General features: G+C 41.8%; 1 protein-coding gene across 1 annotated transcript in view; it reads right to left on the bottom strand.

The window, feature by feature from the left end:
* LOC126457478 (uncharacterized) overlaps positions 1-14307 on the bottom strand; it is a 160448-nt gene that overhangs the window by 134666 nt on the left and 11475 nt on the right. Inside the window, exon 2 of the mRNA XM_050093771.1 lies at positions 349-504. Within this exon, the coding sequence (XP_049949728.1) occupies positions 349-504 (156 nt within the window). The remainder of the gene's footprint in view (positions 1-348; positions 505-14307) is intronic.

Here is a 14307-nt window from a genome sequence, read left to right as displayed (position 1 = left end):
TCTGCTTTTGTAATGCTGCCTTTTCCACAGGCTATGTTCCCTTTTCATGTCTATAGAGATTTAGCTCATAGGATTCAGATTATTGGCTTTATTTTAAAGAACTGGTATTAGATAACTCAGAAGCCACTAAAGTCAGAGAGAGTTTAGGATTTTTCAGCGCTGTTTGTGCTCAGAATAATGAACATCAGAATTTCTATACTGAGTGTGCAGAAGTAGAAGTTCCTCCAAGAAATAAATGCCAGTTGAATGAAGTTAGCAGTCGAAGTAACACAAGCAGAAATTTCAAACGAAGGAGAAAGTTGCATACGAGAATAGTGTACGATAAGCAGTGCCCTTGTAAGTACATACCAGCAGTTCCTCGTCGTCTTCATCATACGGAAACGTCAGGTTTCCATTGTAAGCAACTTTGCAATGTTCAAAAGTGTATAACACATTGAACATAATACCAAGACTGCCAATATCAGTGCATGGTGAAAACTCCACTAAGTCGATCTCGTATGGGCCCTGTCAACAAAACAGTTACTCTTATTAGGCTGTCACATGTCCTAATGGTAGACTAATGACATCTTTCATTTATTCAGACTTTCGAAATTAGGCCTACATAGCACTGCATCAAAATAGAAATTTGTGACCATAATTTTTTTAAATAAACAAGACACAGTTATCAGATATTGCAAAAATGGAGGAGAGTCTGTTCCAGTTCTTTAAAATGTATGTCATACGTTTTTCAAGAAAGCTCCTGGTTCATTTTGAGTCTTTTCGTTGGTCGTAATGTAGAGTTCATGTCTCTGGTAGCCAAAATGAAACCATTTTCTATGTGTGCTGCAAACAGACCGCAGTAGATTAAATTCAAAATCACATGATTTTGACGGATTCTTCGGTTACATTTAAAAGATATTTTATAAAATTTCACAGTTGATTAACGTTTCATAGCTGGGGTCTACAGCCACGTAGAACTTATTAAAAGACAAGATATGAGCCACTAACTTTTTACAATCAATGGCGAAAATATTGTCTTTTAAAAGATTATCAGAGTGTTTCTACTGTTGTCAGATGCTTAAAACTTGAAGCTTTCATGAAAGCAAAATGTAATTTTAGACATAATTATTTTCGAAGCCTAATTTTTTTCATGTCTTCGGAATACGAAACATTAGAAAACACATAAAATAGTGGAAATGATCCTCACAGGCTTCATTTGACAGCATTCATAGCCCGTACCAGTGACAAATATTGAAAAACTGGCAAGATATGACTTGTGAGAATGCCAAGAAACTGTGCTCCCCTCACTGGTATTATTTTTCATGGTGCTGATATCCATGGCAATCTTTATGACAATGTCTGTCGTAGAAAACAAAATAATTTACATGACACTGCACCAGTTAAAAAACAGCATCTTTAAAACTGGATAATAACTCTGATGGCATATGGAATTTTACATGTCACTGATGTAGTGAATGTTTGGACTGCGTAATATGTACAAGAATTTAAATATTTCATTCAGTAACTTATTCGTGTTAGTCACTACTATTGAGAGAAAACTGGCTGAAATGTGAGTTTATGAAAAAACATGACAGAGAAAAAAAAACTAAAATGTCAGAACCGTGAAGAAACTATGCAGCATGGAGGTATAGCTGAATAACCAGCGTTAATACGAAACTTCTTTTGAAGTAAGTTTTTAATCTTAACTATAATATGTAACGAAGAAGAACTATATGGAAAATTAAACTACATGCAGAAAATTGAAAAGTATTTATCTACTAAATGTCCTTTGACATGCCAATCAAATTTATGTATTACAGATACATTATCCCACTCATACATTTCACTACATTCCACATTAAAATTCAGATATGGCAACATTGTATACTTATTGTATGGCCATATTCACTGGAAATCGAAAAGTCCCTGATACACCCAATCAAGAAAAAAATTCATCATTTAAAACTGTGCCAACACGAAAAAAAATTTAAACCAGCTGATAGAGTGCTATGAAATATCTCAGCTCATAAAGAAAATTTTCTTTTACTTTTTCCAAGTTTTATATTAAAAAAATCACCTTACAATTCTAAATTCGTCATTTTGCTGAAATCTGGAAGAAATTTTTTCGGTAAGGCATCTGGATATCATAATACTGTGAAAGACAAATTTCAGCTTCTGTCCCTACACATTCTTGAAGATCAACATGATTTAGCGGGAATTCGATCGACTTCCACAAGCTCTGCTATTTATTCTCCAAACTAATAAAATGTCTTAACCATTTTGGTCACAGAACATGCAAGGTGAAGCTAATTTTAGAGTATTGGACCTGAAAATTTGCATGACACACACACACACGCACACACACACACACACACACACATAAATCGACGGTATAATTAGCACAAATTGTATGGATGCCAAATTGAATGGAGAAATTAACGTGAACTGGCACGAACTGATTGCATATGAAAAACTAAATGAAAAGTGACAGAGTGAAATTATTATGAAAATCTGATTACATGGGGTAATAAGGCAGTGAAATTAGTTCGTCAGCATAATTCAAACATTCAGACAAGTTGATCATAGCTAAAAAATGCTTTGTATTTTATTCTTACAATACAAATAAACAGAAGAATGTGTGATAAATGCCACATCAAGAAAAATAATGACGAGTGAGGGAATGAATTAGAAGAGTCAAGGATAATATTGAAATAAGAAATAAATATCAAGTTAGTTAATGACTAAAGGAGGAAATAGATAAAAGGCCCCCTACAAATTTTACGTGCCCTAAAACGTGACCAAATTAAGAAATGTTCTAGGATAAAAAAGTGAGAAATATATCATAGCTGTTGGAAACTGAAAAAAGAAAGTAAAAGTGAAAAAAGTAACAAATAAGTTATTAGATTCTACATTCCTGCGAAGGAATATGATTAAATTACATACCGGGATACAAAGCTTTAGAACTTTATACGATGCACATATGAAACTATGAAAAACTCCACACGTTGTGCAACATTCGTTTTCACGACCTACCTGAAAAGTGACTCTTCCTATGCTGAGACAGATGGAAAACCTATGCCTGTGTAAGACGACAACTAAACTATACATCTTTCTGTGACTTTTGAACAGATGTCGTCGAAGAAGATGTAAGTATAGCTTCACACGCAACTTTCAGTGAGAATTGCAAAAAATATTTTCCACAGCTCAGATCGCAAGCTATATTCCTCCACCTATACAACAACACCCTGCATACCATTAAGAGGGTCAAGGAAGAGGGTCTTTCCCATTGTACCACTTATCAGGGCTCCTTCCCGTTCCATTTAGAATATTTCTAGATTCTTCACTAAGACTATTTATTTACACAACATGAGCGAGATTTCGCGCTATGTTGGTTGTCTATAGTGGTCTATCTGTCACGTTCATCAGCATTTCCGTGACTCCCTTCCATGGCCGAAAAAACCTGTAACCAATCGTGCACACTTCTTTCTACATGTTCAGTATGCTCTGTTCACCCTATCTGATATGAGTTCCACACATCTGAGTAATATTCTAGGATGAACTGCACCAGTGTTTTGAAGCCACCTCCTTTGTAGACGGATTTCACTTTCCTGGTATTTTACCAACCAGTAGAACTCTGCTACCTGAATTAAGTATGACTAAACTCACATGATAATTCCATTTTATACCGTTCAAATTGCTACACCCATGTATGTGTTGACCGATTCCAGTTGTGACTCAACGATATTTAGTCAGAGGATATAACGTTTATTTCATTTTATGATGTACACAGGTGTACGTCTCTGAACAGTTAAATCACTTGCAACAAAATTTATCTCAGTCACATTTTTTATGTGATGAAGATTGTCTTACATGTTTTGATATTACATTATTTTCGAAGACTATAAAGCAATATATACAAGGTATCACAAACTGGTAATGATTACATAAATGTTACAATGAAACTGCAAAAGTTTGCCAAAAATTTCATCAAATTTTAAAAAATATATAAATAACCTTCTTACTAAATTACTGTTGACTATACCGATGTATGGGTACTTGTGCCTGGCCATATGCTGTGTACCACAGCCAGGTGCTTTATGCTATGTGATCTTAATAGAGGCCAGTAACAGGAGGGCGCTAGTGTAGCGATCAATCTGCCAATTACCTACAGACTTGCGCACAGCAGTTTTTTAAAAAAATTAAAAATATAAAAGAAGTTCAAAAGCAACCTTCAGACTAGTAAAATGTCTTTCACATATGCCCTACAAGTAGTTGCATTGTAAAATAATACAGTCGAATTACAACGCAAACCGACAGAAGGCTTTGCTTATGAAGAAAATTACTATGTAGAGTTGCATCACAAACCAATAGATGGTGTTGCTTATGGTTACAAAATAAAACATAATGTATGCAGTCAATTCCAAACTCGTAATACATCTTACATTAAATTTATTTACAAAGGTACGTGTCACACTGCAAATGCTAAAATGCAGTGATAAATAGAGTAATATTACTGTAGTTGGTATCTTACTTATGACCCATACAGGGCTGCAACCTCAGTGCAGACGTTGACTACAATATGCAGCTTATCATGGGCACAATATGAACCTAACTGAATTACATATAACCATTAAGAAACAATACAACATGCATGTATCCCAGTGCATATGCATAAACCTCTGGATACATTTTTATGCAGCTCACAATTATTGAACTATATGAAATAAAATCGTCATAACTGCTGAACAGTTTGAGTTAGGACGTTCAAACTACTCTGGAGGCTGCAGGACATGTTGGGAATTAATATGCGCATGATTGGTATGGTTTGGCGACGAACCCCACTTTCATTTTGATGGGTTCATCAATAAGCAAGATTGTCGCATTTGGGGGACTGAGACTCCGCATTTCGCGATCGAGAAGTCTCTTCACTCTCAGTGGGTGACTGTGTGGTATGCAGTGTCCAGCCATGGAATAACTGGTGCGATATTCCTTGATGGCACAGAGACTCCGAACGGCACGTGAAGGTTTTGGAAGATGATTTCATCCCCATTGTCCAAAGTGACCCTGATTTCATCAGGATGCGGTTCATACAAGACGGAACTCGACCCCATCGAAGAACAGTGTTTCATGTCCTGCAGGAGCAATTTGGGGACCGCATTCTGGCTCTGGGGTACCCGGAGACACTGGCATGGGACTCGATCGGATCTGAAGACATGGGACTGCTTTTTGTGAGGGTATACTGAAGACAATGTGTAGAGCAACAACTCGAAAACAATTTCTGAGCTGAGAAGAGCCATTCATGAGGTCATCGACAGAATCGATGTTTCGACACCTCAACGGGTCAGGCAGAATTTCGGTATTTTTTCTGCGCCACATCATCGCCAATGATGGAAGGCATATAGAAGATGTCATAACCTAAATCTGAATCTCTGCAGTGACGTTTACATGTTGAATAAAGTGTGTGCACACCGTAGTTTGTAACTAATTTACATTTTCTTTTCATATTGTTCAATAACTGTCACTCTGTATGTACTGTTTTCCTTGTCTACATGAATAAAAGAAGGAAGGTAAGAACAAATCATTATGAAGTGGTGCGGGAAGAAGAGGGGATGAGGGGAGAAGAACGGCAAGGAGAGGGTTAGGATGAACTGAGGGTCAATATGGGGGCTGGTAGAGGGTATGATAGCGCCGATAGCAATATCTAAGAAGACTGGAACGGGGAAGGAAGGACGGAAGGGCTAAGAGGGATGGGGAGGGGTTGGGAAGCGAGAGGTAAATTGCAGAGGTTTTCAACAGAAAAGAAAGAAGGTCTGAGACATATAAATTGCCAGTTACACTTGTTGTGCAATTAATTGCACTGTAACCATGGGTGGGTTCCCATCCCAAAATAGGTGACACTGGAAACAAGGATAGGGATAAGGTTAACATTGGCACCATTTTGAAATCTTGTCAAGACCACGGTGAGTATTCATACACAATTTTTGTTCAAACAGTATTTGCATCATCTGTGAGAAGTCTCAAGGTATCAGTAAAATTGTCTGCTAGGTCATCAATAGACAACACGAACAACAAGGGTCGCATTACACTTCCCTGGCACACTGTTGAGTTCGTTCTACGTCTGTTGGTGAACCCAGCCTAGACAACGAGCTGCATCCTCTGTTCCTACTTACATATCGTAGCAAACCAAGACGATTGTCCCACAGTTTTGACTTCTACAGTAGGTAGAATAGCTTCTACAGCCGGCCGGTGTGGCCAAGCGGTTCTAGGCGCTTCAGCCTGGAGCCGCGCGACCACTACGGTCGCAGGTTCGCCTCGCCAGGTTCCTGCCTCGGGCATGGATGTGTGTGATGTCCTTAGGTCAGTTAGGTTTAAGTAGTTCTTAAGTTCTAGGAGACTGATGACCTCAGATGTTAAGTCACATAGTGCTCAGAGCCATTTGAACCATTTGAGCTCCCACAACACATAAATATAATTATTGGAGCTTCAGTAGAAAGCTTTAATCTGGTATCCATGTCCATATGTGGGACGATAATACATAATACAGTCTCAGAACACAATGATGGCCGTTCTTTACATTGAATAACATTACTGAAGTAGTCGCAACTATTTATAGTTCTTGCACTAGATAATTGTTCTGCACAGAAGCATTTTAGCCTAATATGACAGTCAGGAATAGCCTTTCACTAGCTCACTGGTCTATCTGAACTATGACGAAGGTGCTGTCAGAGCGGGTGAGCGGCCCTGCACTCTGGTGTAAGTCGATTTCCTTGCAATCGCGGTGTACAGCACTTCTGGAGAGCGTGTCTTTGTCTATCATTTGTGGCTGCGTCTGGCTATGACTTTCTTTAGCTTGTGGTTACGTCGTGAGGTACCAACATTACCACGGGACCTCACTCTTCATATGACACCACATCCCTCTCCACAAAACCATGTGTCGAGCACTGTCGTTTTCATCATACTGTCTGCACCCCGGTGTCCACCTTGCGAATGACCAGGAACACTGGGTGCAGAACTGGCCACAAGGTGCCCCCCCCCCTCCCCGCTGCCTACATCTAGGGACCAAGAAACCATTAGGCCGAGGGTGAAAAGCAGCAGTAGTTATAGTTATGCTGTTGTTGGTACATAAATGTTGAAAATTTACTGGTGTGAACGCTGGTCTTCTTGTCCACCTTGTCAGTGGAGTTACACTTCAAGAAGACCAGGGCTCCTCTGAAGCAAACAGGGTTGCCTAATATGATCATCAGACAACTATGGGCAAAAGCACCAGTGCCAACTAGACTATATAGACTGTGTAAAATGCATAGGAGGGTGTCCCCCTACTCCCAATTGTCGGTAATGATGGGGCATCTACATACGCAATAGCCAAAGTACCTGAAAACCCTGCTGTCTCCGTATGTGGGGAAGTGTGTTCACCACATTCGAATCTCAGAAGACTTCCTGCAATGCCTCAAGCAACTACGCATCATAGATTCAGAAACAATGGTTAGTTTTGATACGGTATCACTGTTCACTGGGGTCACACTGAAAGACTCACTAGAACTGATAGCGGAGAAATTTGACGGTGCTCTGTTGGACCTGTTCAAGTGTACACTGACATCCACGTATTTCTTGTTCGGGAACCAATATTACAAGCAAAACTGAAGTTGTAGCTATGGGTAGCCCATGTCTCCTACGGTTGCCCAGATGTTTATGGAGGGATCTCAGGAGAGGACATTAGAGAGAGCCAGATATAAAATACCACGCTTCTTCAGGTATGTGGATGATACCTTTGTGATCTGGCCTCATGGGAAGGACAGGCTCAATGACCTCTTTGAAAATCTTTAGTCATGCCACGCAAATATCAAGTTCACCATAGAACTGGAGAAGAATAGCCAGCTGTCGTTTCTGGATGTACTAGTCAAAAGGAAATCAGATGGATCAATTGGCCACAATGTGTATCGAAAACCAACACAAACTGATTTATATCTACAGGCCAGCAGCTGTCACCACCCTGTGCATAAGAATGGGGTACTTAAGATATTGGTCCACAGAGCAGGTGCCCTGTCAGACCACGAGAGTCTACCCATAGAAATAGAACATCTTAAAACTGTGTTCTGCAAAAATGGATATACGACCAAATAAACTGCGGCGGCACTCCAACCAGAGGCTACACCACAGGTTCCAGAAGCAGAGCAAGATGAAGCAAAGAAGGTGGCGTTTCTGCCCTATGCTGGTTCTATTTCTGCCAGAATCAGTAGGATTCTCCGTGAACACAATATTAAGTGTGTTTTTCGTCCATCCAGCAAGATCGGAGGACTGGTGGGGAGTGTTCAAGACGACACGAGTTTACGAAAACCAGGGATTTATCATGTACCTTGCGAAGTGGCTTATCTAACTTGGCCAGACGACAGTGCATATCAGGTGCAAAGAACATTAGAGGAACGCCCGATTAAGACAGGTGATGAAATCAGCCATTGCTGAACACAGTCGAGAACTAGATCATACCATCAATTATGATGAAACCAAGATTCTAACTCAGGCACCCAGATAATGGGACAAAGTTATAAGGGAATCGACTGAGATAAAAGTGACTGACAATCTCATGAACCGCGACATGGGGTTACAGCTAAGTAGAGCCTGGAAACCTGCTCTGGAATTGTTAAGGGAGCAATGGGGACAGCTGCATCTCACCACGAATAGAAGAACGAAAGGCTTGGATGTAGAAAACGATCAACAGAGTGCCAGGCGCAGCGGGCCGAAGATGAAACGTCCAGGAGGGGGTCCAACGGATGCGGATCGCAGACGGAACATTCAGAATCGCAACGGATCGGAAACGGAACGGCAACGCTCCAGCAGATCGCAGTGAGCGGGAGCCAACCGTAAGGGGAACGCCTGGTACCTCAGACGGAATTATAAACGCACCAGACCGAAGGTGGAACACCCAGGAGCGGATCTGGTGGGCGCGGATAACTGAGGGAACATCCAGAACCGCAGCGGACGGAAAACGGAACGGTAGTGTTCCAGAAAATCGCAGCGGGCAGGCGGGGACCGCAAAGGGAACGCCTGCCACCGCCGGTGGAGGGGGAAGTACACAGACATAAATACTGAACTAGGTCCACTCGAGGAGCAGTCCCATGTCGCGCCTGATGAAGGTTACGAGCTATGTTACAGAAATAACGAGCAAATACGACGCCGATATCCGGCATAACATCCGACAACCCAAAATGTCATTAAATCGCCGGTAAAGCCAAGTTCCCCTTTAGCATTTGGTCTATTACTGGAGCACCTGTTTGTGACCCAGCTCTTCATGGACTTCTGCAATACATGAGCCATGGATGGTCTCACAGTTTGAGAGAAATCCCCCTCCCCGCCAGTGGCTTGTCGCTGCTTCTCCCACTGTAATATGCTATCAGTATAATCAAGTGTCCTGATGCTGCATACAGAGCATGACGATGCACAGATTGTGATTCCTCAGACCCTCGACTGGATAGTTTTGTCTTTGTTACACAAAAGCCACTGGGGCGTAGCAGCTCACCCGATGCCATGGCATCCACGTTTAAAGTACCTACAACGTTCATTGAAATATAAGTATCTCACTGATTGATGACTGTCACTTCCTTATGGTAAAATAGAGCGCATGCGGTTGAGCACATGACTAGATATCGCTGCGCCGTCTGTATAGGCCTAACGATACATCTGCGCATGCGCGCTGGGTTTACTAACTTTTTGTCTGTTGAGTTTACAATACATTAGGAGAAGGAAATGCTGAACTGACACATGCAGTAGAATGCCATTTACGTAAGATGAAGACGAGGAAGAGGGAACTGCCACGAGCTGTAACTCCTGGAACTTGTAATCGCCTTGTATATTCAATGCTTGAAAAAGTAAGACATTTCAAAAGTGACCGTGCAATGCGGAGGACACGAAGTTTTTCAACGACTGGATTCCATGCCGAATGCAATTCAAAACCGCCGTCTCGATTTATAAGAGACTCACTGTCAGACAGTCGTTTTTCCACGGATTCATTAACAACAGAACTCCAAAAGTTAGACGTATGCGCCACAATTTTTGTCTCACTGTAATTCATTACGTGACCAGTAGAAATACAGTGTTCGGTGATGGCAGACTTACAAGGCTGAAGGAGGCGAGTATGCCGTTGATGTTCTACAACGCGATCCTGCACAGTACGCGTTGTTTGCCCTATATAAGATTTGCCGCATTCGCACGGTATCCTGTAAGCACCTGCCTTGCGCAGCTCTAGGTCACCTTTGACAGATCCCAACAGCGACGAAATTTTTGCAGGAGGGCGAAAGATTGCTTTCGCTTTATATTATCTTAGTATTCTCCCTACTTGCGCTGAAATATTACCAAAGTATGGTAAATAGGCAGTCGTTTTAAAGGCCTCTTCCTCTTTTCTGCTCTATCGTTTACAGGTCTGCAGCGCTCTCTCCACTTGCTGCGACATTCAGAAATACAGTATGGACGTGCTCCAGTTCCGCCTGCGAAGTATTAGTGTCAGAGATGACGTGGGCTCTTTGAATCAAGGTCTTCAAAACACCCATCGCTTGTGCCGGAGGGTGGCAACTAGCGGCTTGCAAGTAAAGGACTGTGTGAGTGGGCTTTCTATATACTGAATAACCAAGTGTGCAAATGTGCGTCGCACCAAGACGTCTAAACATGGCAGGCAACCCTCCTTCCCCAACTCCATAATAAATTTTATGTTTTCGTGTATGGAGTTTCGATGTTATAGGAACTATCGTCAACATATCGCCAAAATACTGTTGGTTTAAAAGGTGAGTGCTCGCTCCTCAAATTTTTCAATAAAATGTTTGGCCACCAGGGGACACAAAGGACTTCCCATGGCGACACCGTATGATTGCTCATAAAACTCGTTGTTAAATAAAAAATACGTAGAGGAGAGGGTGTGCTCGAACAGCGCTGTAATGTCAGCTCCAAACCTATTGCCAATGAGATGTAGTGAGTCAATAAGAGGTACATTTGTAAAAAGTGAAACCACATCAAAACTGACAAACAAGTCATTACTTTGCAGCTGCAATAACTTCAGTCTGCTGATAAATAAATAGAACTCTTCATGTGATGTGGACATTTTCCCACCATTAGTTTGAGCAAAAACACGCCAAGTACTTTGCTAAGTCGTCGGTGGCTGCCCCAATATTACTCACAATTGGACGTAATTGCACGTTATCCTTGTGGATCTTAGGCAATCCATACAGACTAGGTGGAACTGAACCAATTGGTTTGAGTCTCTTAATTACCTCCTTTGGTAAGGAACTGTTAGTCAGAAGTTCTGATGTTTTCGCACCGCTCGGGTTGCAGGATCCTTATCGATTTTGCGATGTGTTGAGTCGCTTAATAAAACATTAATCTTATTAATATAGTCCTCCCATAGCATTAAAACTGTAGCATTACCTTTGTCCGATTTAAGTACGACCGTATCCGGGTCTGCTCGCAAATTCCGGCGAACTTCCTCAACTCAACCTGTAGCAAGACGGCGCATAGCTGCTTCGATGTAATGGAGCACAGTGAGACAAAAGTAGTGGTCCATAGGTCTAACTTTTGGAGGTCTATTATTAATGGATCCGTGGAAATATCACTGTCTGACATGAGTCTCTTATTAATCGAGAGGGCGGTTTTGAATTGCATTCGGCATGGAATCCAGTCATTGAAAAACTTCGTGCCCTTCGTAGTAGTACTGTGATAGAATCGAACCGATATCGATGCGGCGGGTTTTCACCACGGAGGGCGCGCGCGCAGTAGAATCGAACGCTCTCAAGTAGCGCACGCGCAACGCCAAGTGAATCCACCAAGCATGTGCCGGTGCATTTTCGCCAGTATCACCTGAAGATGTCCAGAAGACTCTGCGCCGAAATATTGTGGCAGGTCTTCCGAAATTTTGTGGAAGGTGCATGGAATTGTTTAAAAGAAAAATATCGTCTCTGGGACTGGGGGAAACAAGAGACCGGAGCGCAATATAGCTTTTGAAGAAACTGAGATAATTGTGACTGTCATGTGAAGAAACACAAAGAATTAAAGACATTAGCTCCATTGGGCATTGGGAATGGGACATACTGAAAATTTGTACCGCACCGGGATTCGAACTCAGGTCTCCTGCTCACTAGGCAGATGCGCTGACTACTACGCCATCTGGACACAGATGTCACCACAGTCGCACAGACCACCCTAATACACCTACCCGTCAGACCCAAATTCTGAACTTATACCACACACTACTGATATAGTGCCCCCACTCATTAGCTTCATTACTCGCGGCATCTCGCCGACTCCCATAAGATTTCGAACTTGCTGTGCGTCTGCACTGAAGAGGGTATTGCTCGTCATCGCCTTAATTATATATGTGGTGCTTATTCTTTCAGACCTGTCCGAAACAACAGACATCACGTCTATCAAATGAAGATGGGTTAGTGCCCACCACGTCCGCGGCATCCTATGACTCTACGTGCGTCCTAGATCTTGACAAAAGGCGATCACTTCAGAAAGCTCAGGTTTTATTGGGTGGGTACGAGTTTGGCTAACGAGGCTTTCCAAAGCTGGGGACAGGTGTGCACCGGTAGTCGTCTGTAACTGTAAGTTCAGTGCCAACTTCAACGACCACAGTTCGGCAAGGAAGTGGAACACTGTGTGTCAGGGGATCGATGTTTGAGCTGAAGGGCTCGGCCCTCGAGGATAGTACACACCTCGTCAGAAAACAACCTCAGGTTGTGCTGTGTGCCGATGGAGTGGGTAGTTGTTGAGGCGAAACGTGTCTTTAGTAGGTAGACCCCGGAGAAGCTACCGCATCTCAGTTATGTATAAGGCTTCACCAAAATAACTATGCTATATTTGCGCGCATCGTTCTTACCCTAGCCACTCGTGAGATCGAAGTGGCTCATGAATTAATAAAGAAAAAATGTTCCAATGGATCAGATGGACCTGTTCATCAAAGAGAGCTCCACAGACTATCCCCCCAGAGTAATTAACAATCTATATAAGAAGCATGGATAGTAGAGTGGTACAGCTGCATAAAAATGTATTTTTAGCTATTAAAATGTGAGAACTGAAGTTTGAAAATATGTTTCCTTCCTATCGCTCTGGAATGTACAGGTGTTGGACTAGACTAAATAAACAACGCGAAAAGTGCATGCTTGAACGTAAACAGAGATGCTAGCCATATCTGCAGGGAGCGCTGCTGTATTTTCCCACGAACGCCAACTTGTGCAACGCCCTCAGTAAGTTTCAAGTGTCAGTTTGGTCGGAACAGTGTTCTTTGTAGTTGTTAGTGCATTATGTTGGAGCCAAGTGAGCTCGAACGCGAGAAAATTGTTGGAGCTCCGTAACCGAGGTAGCCGACGTGATCGGTGTTTCAGCATGTACCATATCAAAGATTTACGAGTATATTGGATACAGAGAAAGCGGAGAAACATCAGACGCTAAGCCACAAGGCGGACGGAACAGTAAATTTATTGATAGTGACAGAAGGCAATTGAAGACGATCGTGACGAAAAATAAGAAGACGACAGCTGCAAAAGGCACTACAGAACTGTCGTACCTGTAAACATGAACACTAAACCACACGAAGCCTGGTGCTATAGGGCGAAATAGAATTCCAAAACTACTCATTAGTAATACAAATTCCCGCAATGATGATGAAGCTATAAAAACGTCAAATACCATTACTCCGCGGAAGCTCTGTAGAAGTATGTCAAGGCCGCGCGCAAAATCATGATTTACTGGCGGGAGGGGAGGGAAGTACTGAATCTCAGTTCCTATTTGAGCTAGGAACGTGGTGTAAAACGCTTTTGGTTTAGTCCAGACCAGCAGCCATTTGCATTGCCATTCGAGTATCTATTTTATTGCAGTTATGTTACAGTCTATTGAGCAAAGTCTGAAAGTCGAACCGGGGCTGACACCCATGGAAGTTGTGTGAATCGATTAATTCCTTTTCCAAAATATTTTAATGAGGATGAAATTAATGCTTAGCTAATGCTGGCATGTGTATGAGCACATTTCGGATTTTGTGTGGAAAAACGTGGAAAACAGGTTTTTAAAGCGCGCCTCTTATATATTTTACACGCGTACGAATCGTTCAAATTTTGCTACGGAAGATAAATGGATAAACTCAAAATGATTTTTTTTTCATCCAATAATCTTTATCGATTGTCAAGATACTATAGTTGACAGACGAGCTAAATCTAGCACGTAAAATTCTGTCTTATGTGTACTGAATGGGCGGAAACGGTTTAAAGTGATTCACATAAATAAAAAATGCATTCTTATGATAAAATTGGAAACTCGATTTTAAAAATCTAGCTTCATTCAGTTTTATGAAAG

The sequence above is a fragment of the Schistocerca serialis genome, chromosome 2 (assembly GCF_023864345.2).
Source record: "Schistocerca serialis cubense isolate TAMUIC-IGC-003099 chromosome 2, iqSchSeri2.2, whole genome shotgun sequence".
In the NCBI taxonomy this organism is placed as follows: domain Eukaryota; kingdom Metazoa; phylum Arthropoda; class Insecta; order Orthoptera; family Acrididae; genus Schistocerca; species Schistocerca serialis.
The sequence above is the reverse complement of the archived record's forward strand: the minus strand, read 5'-3'. Positions and strand labels throughout refer to the sequence as shown.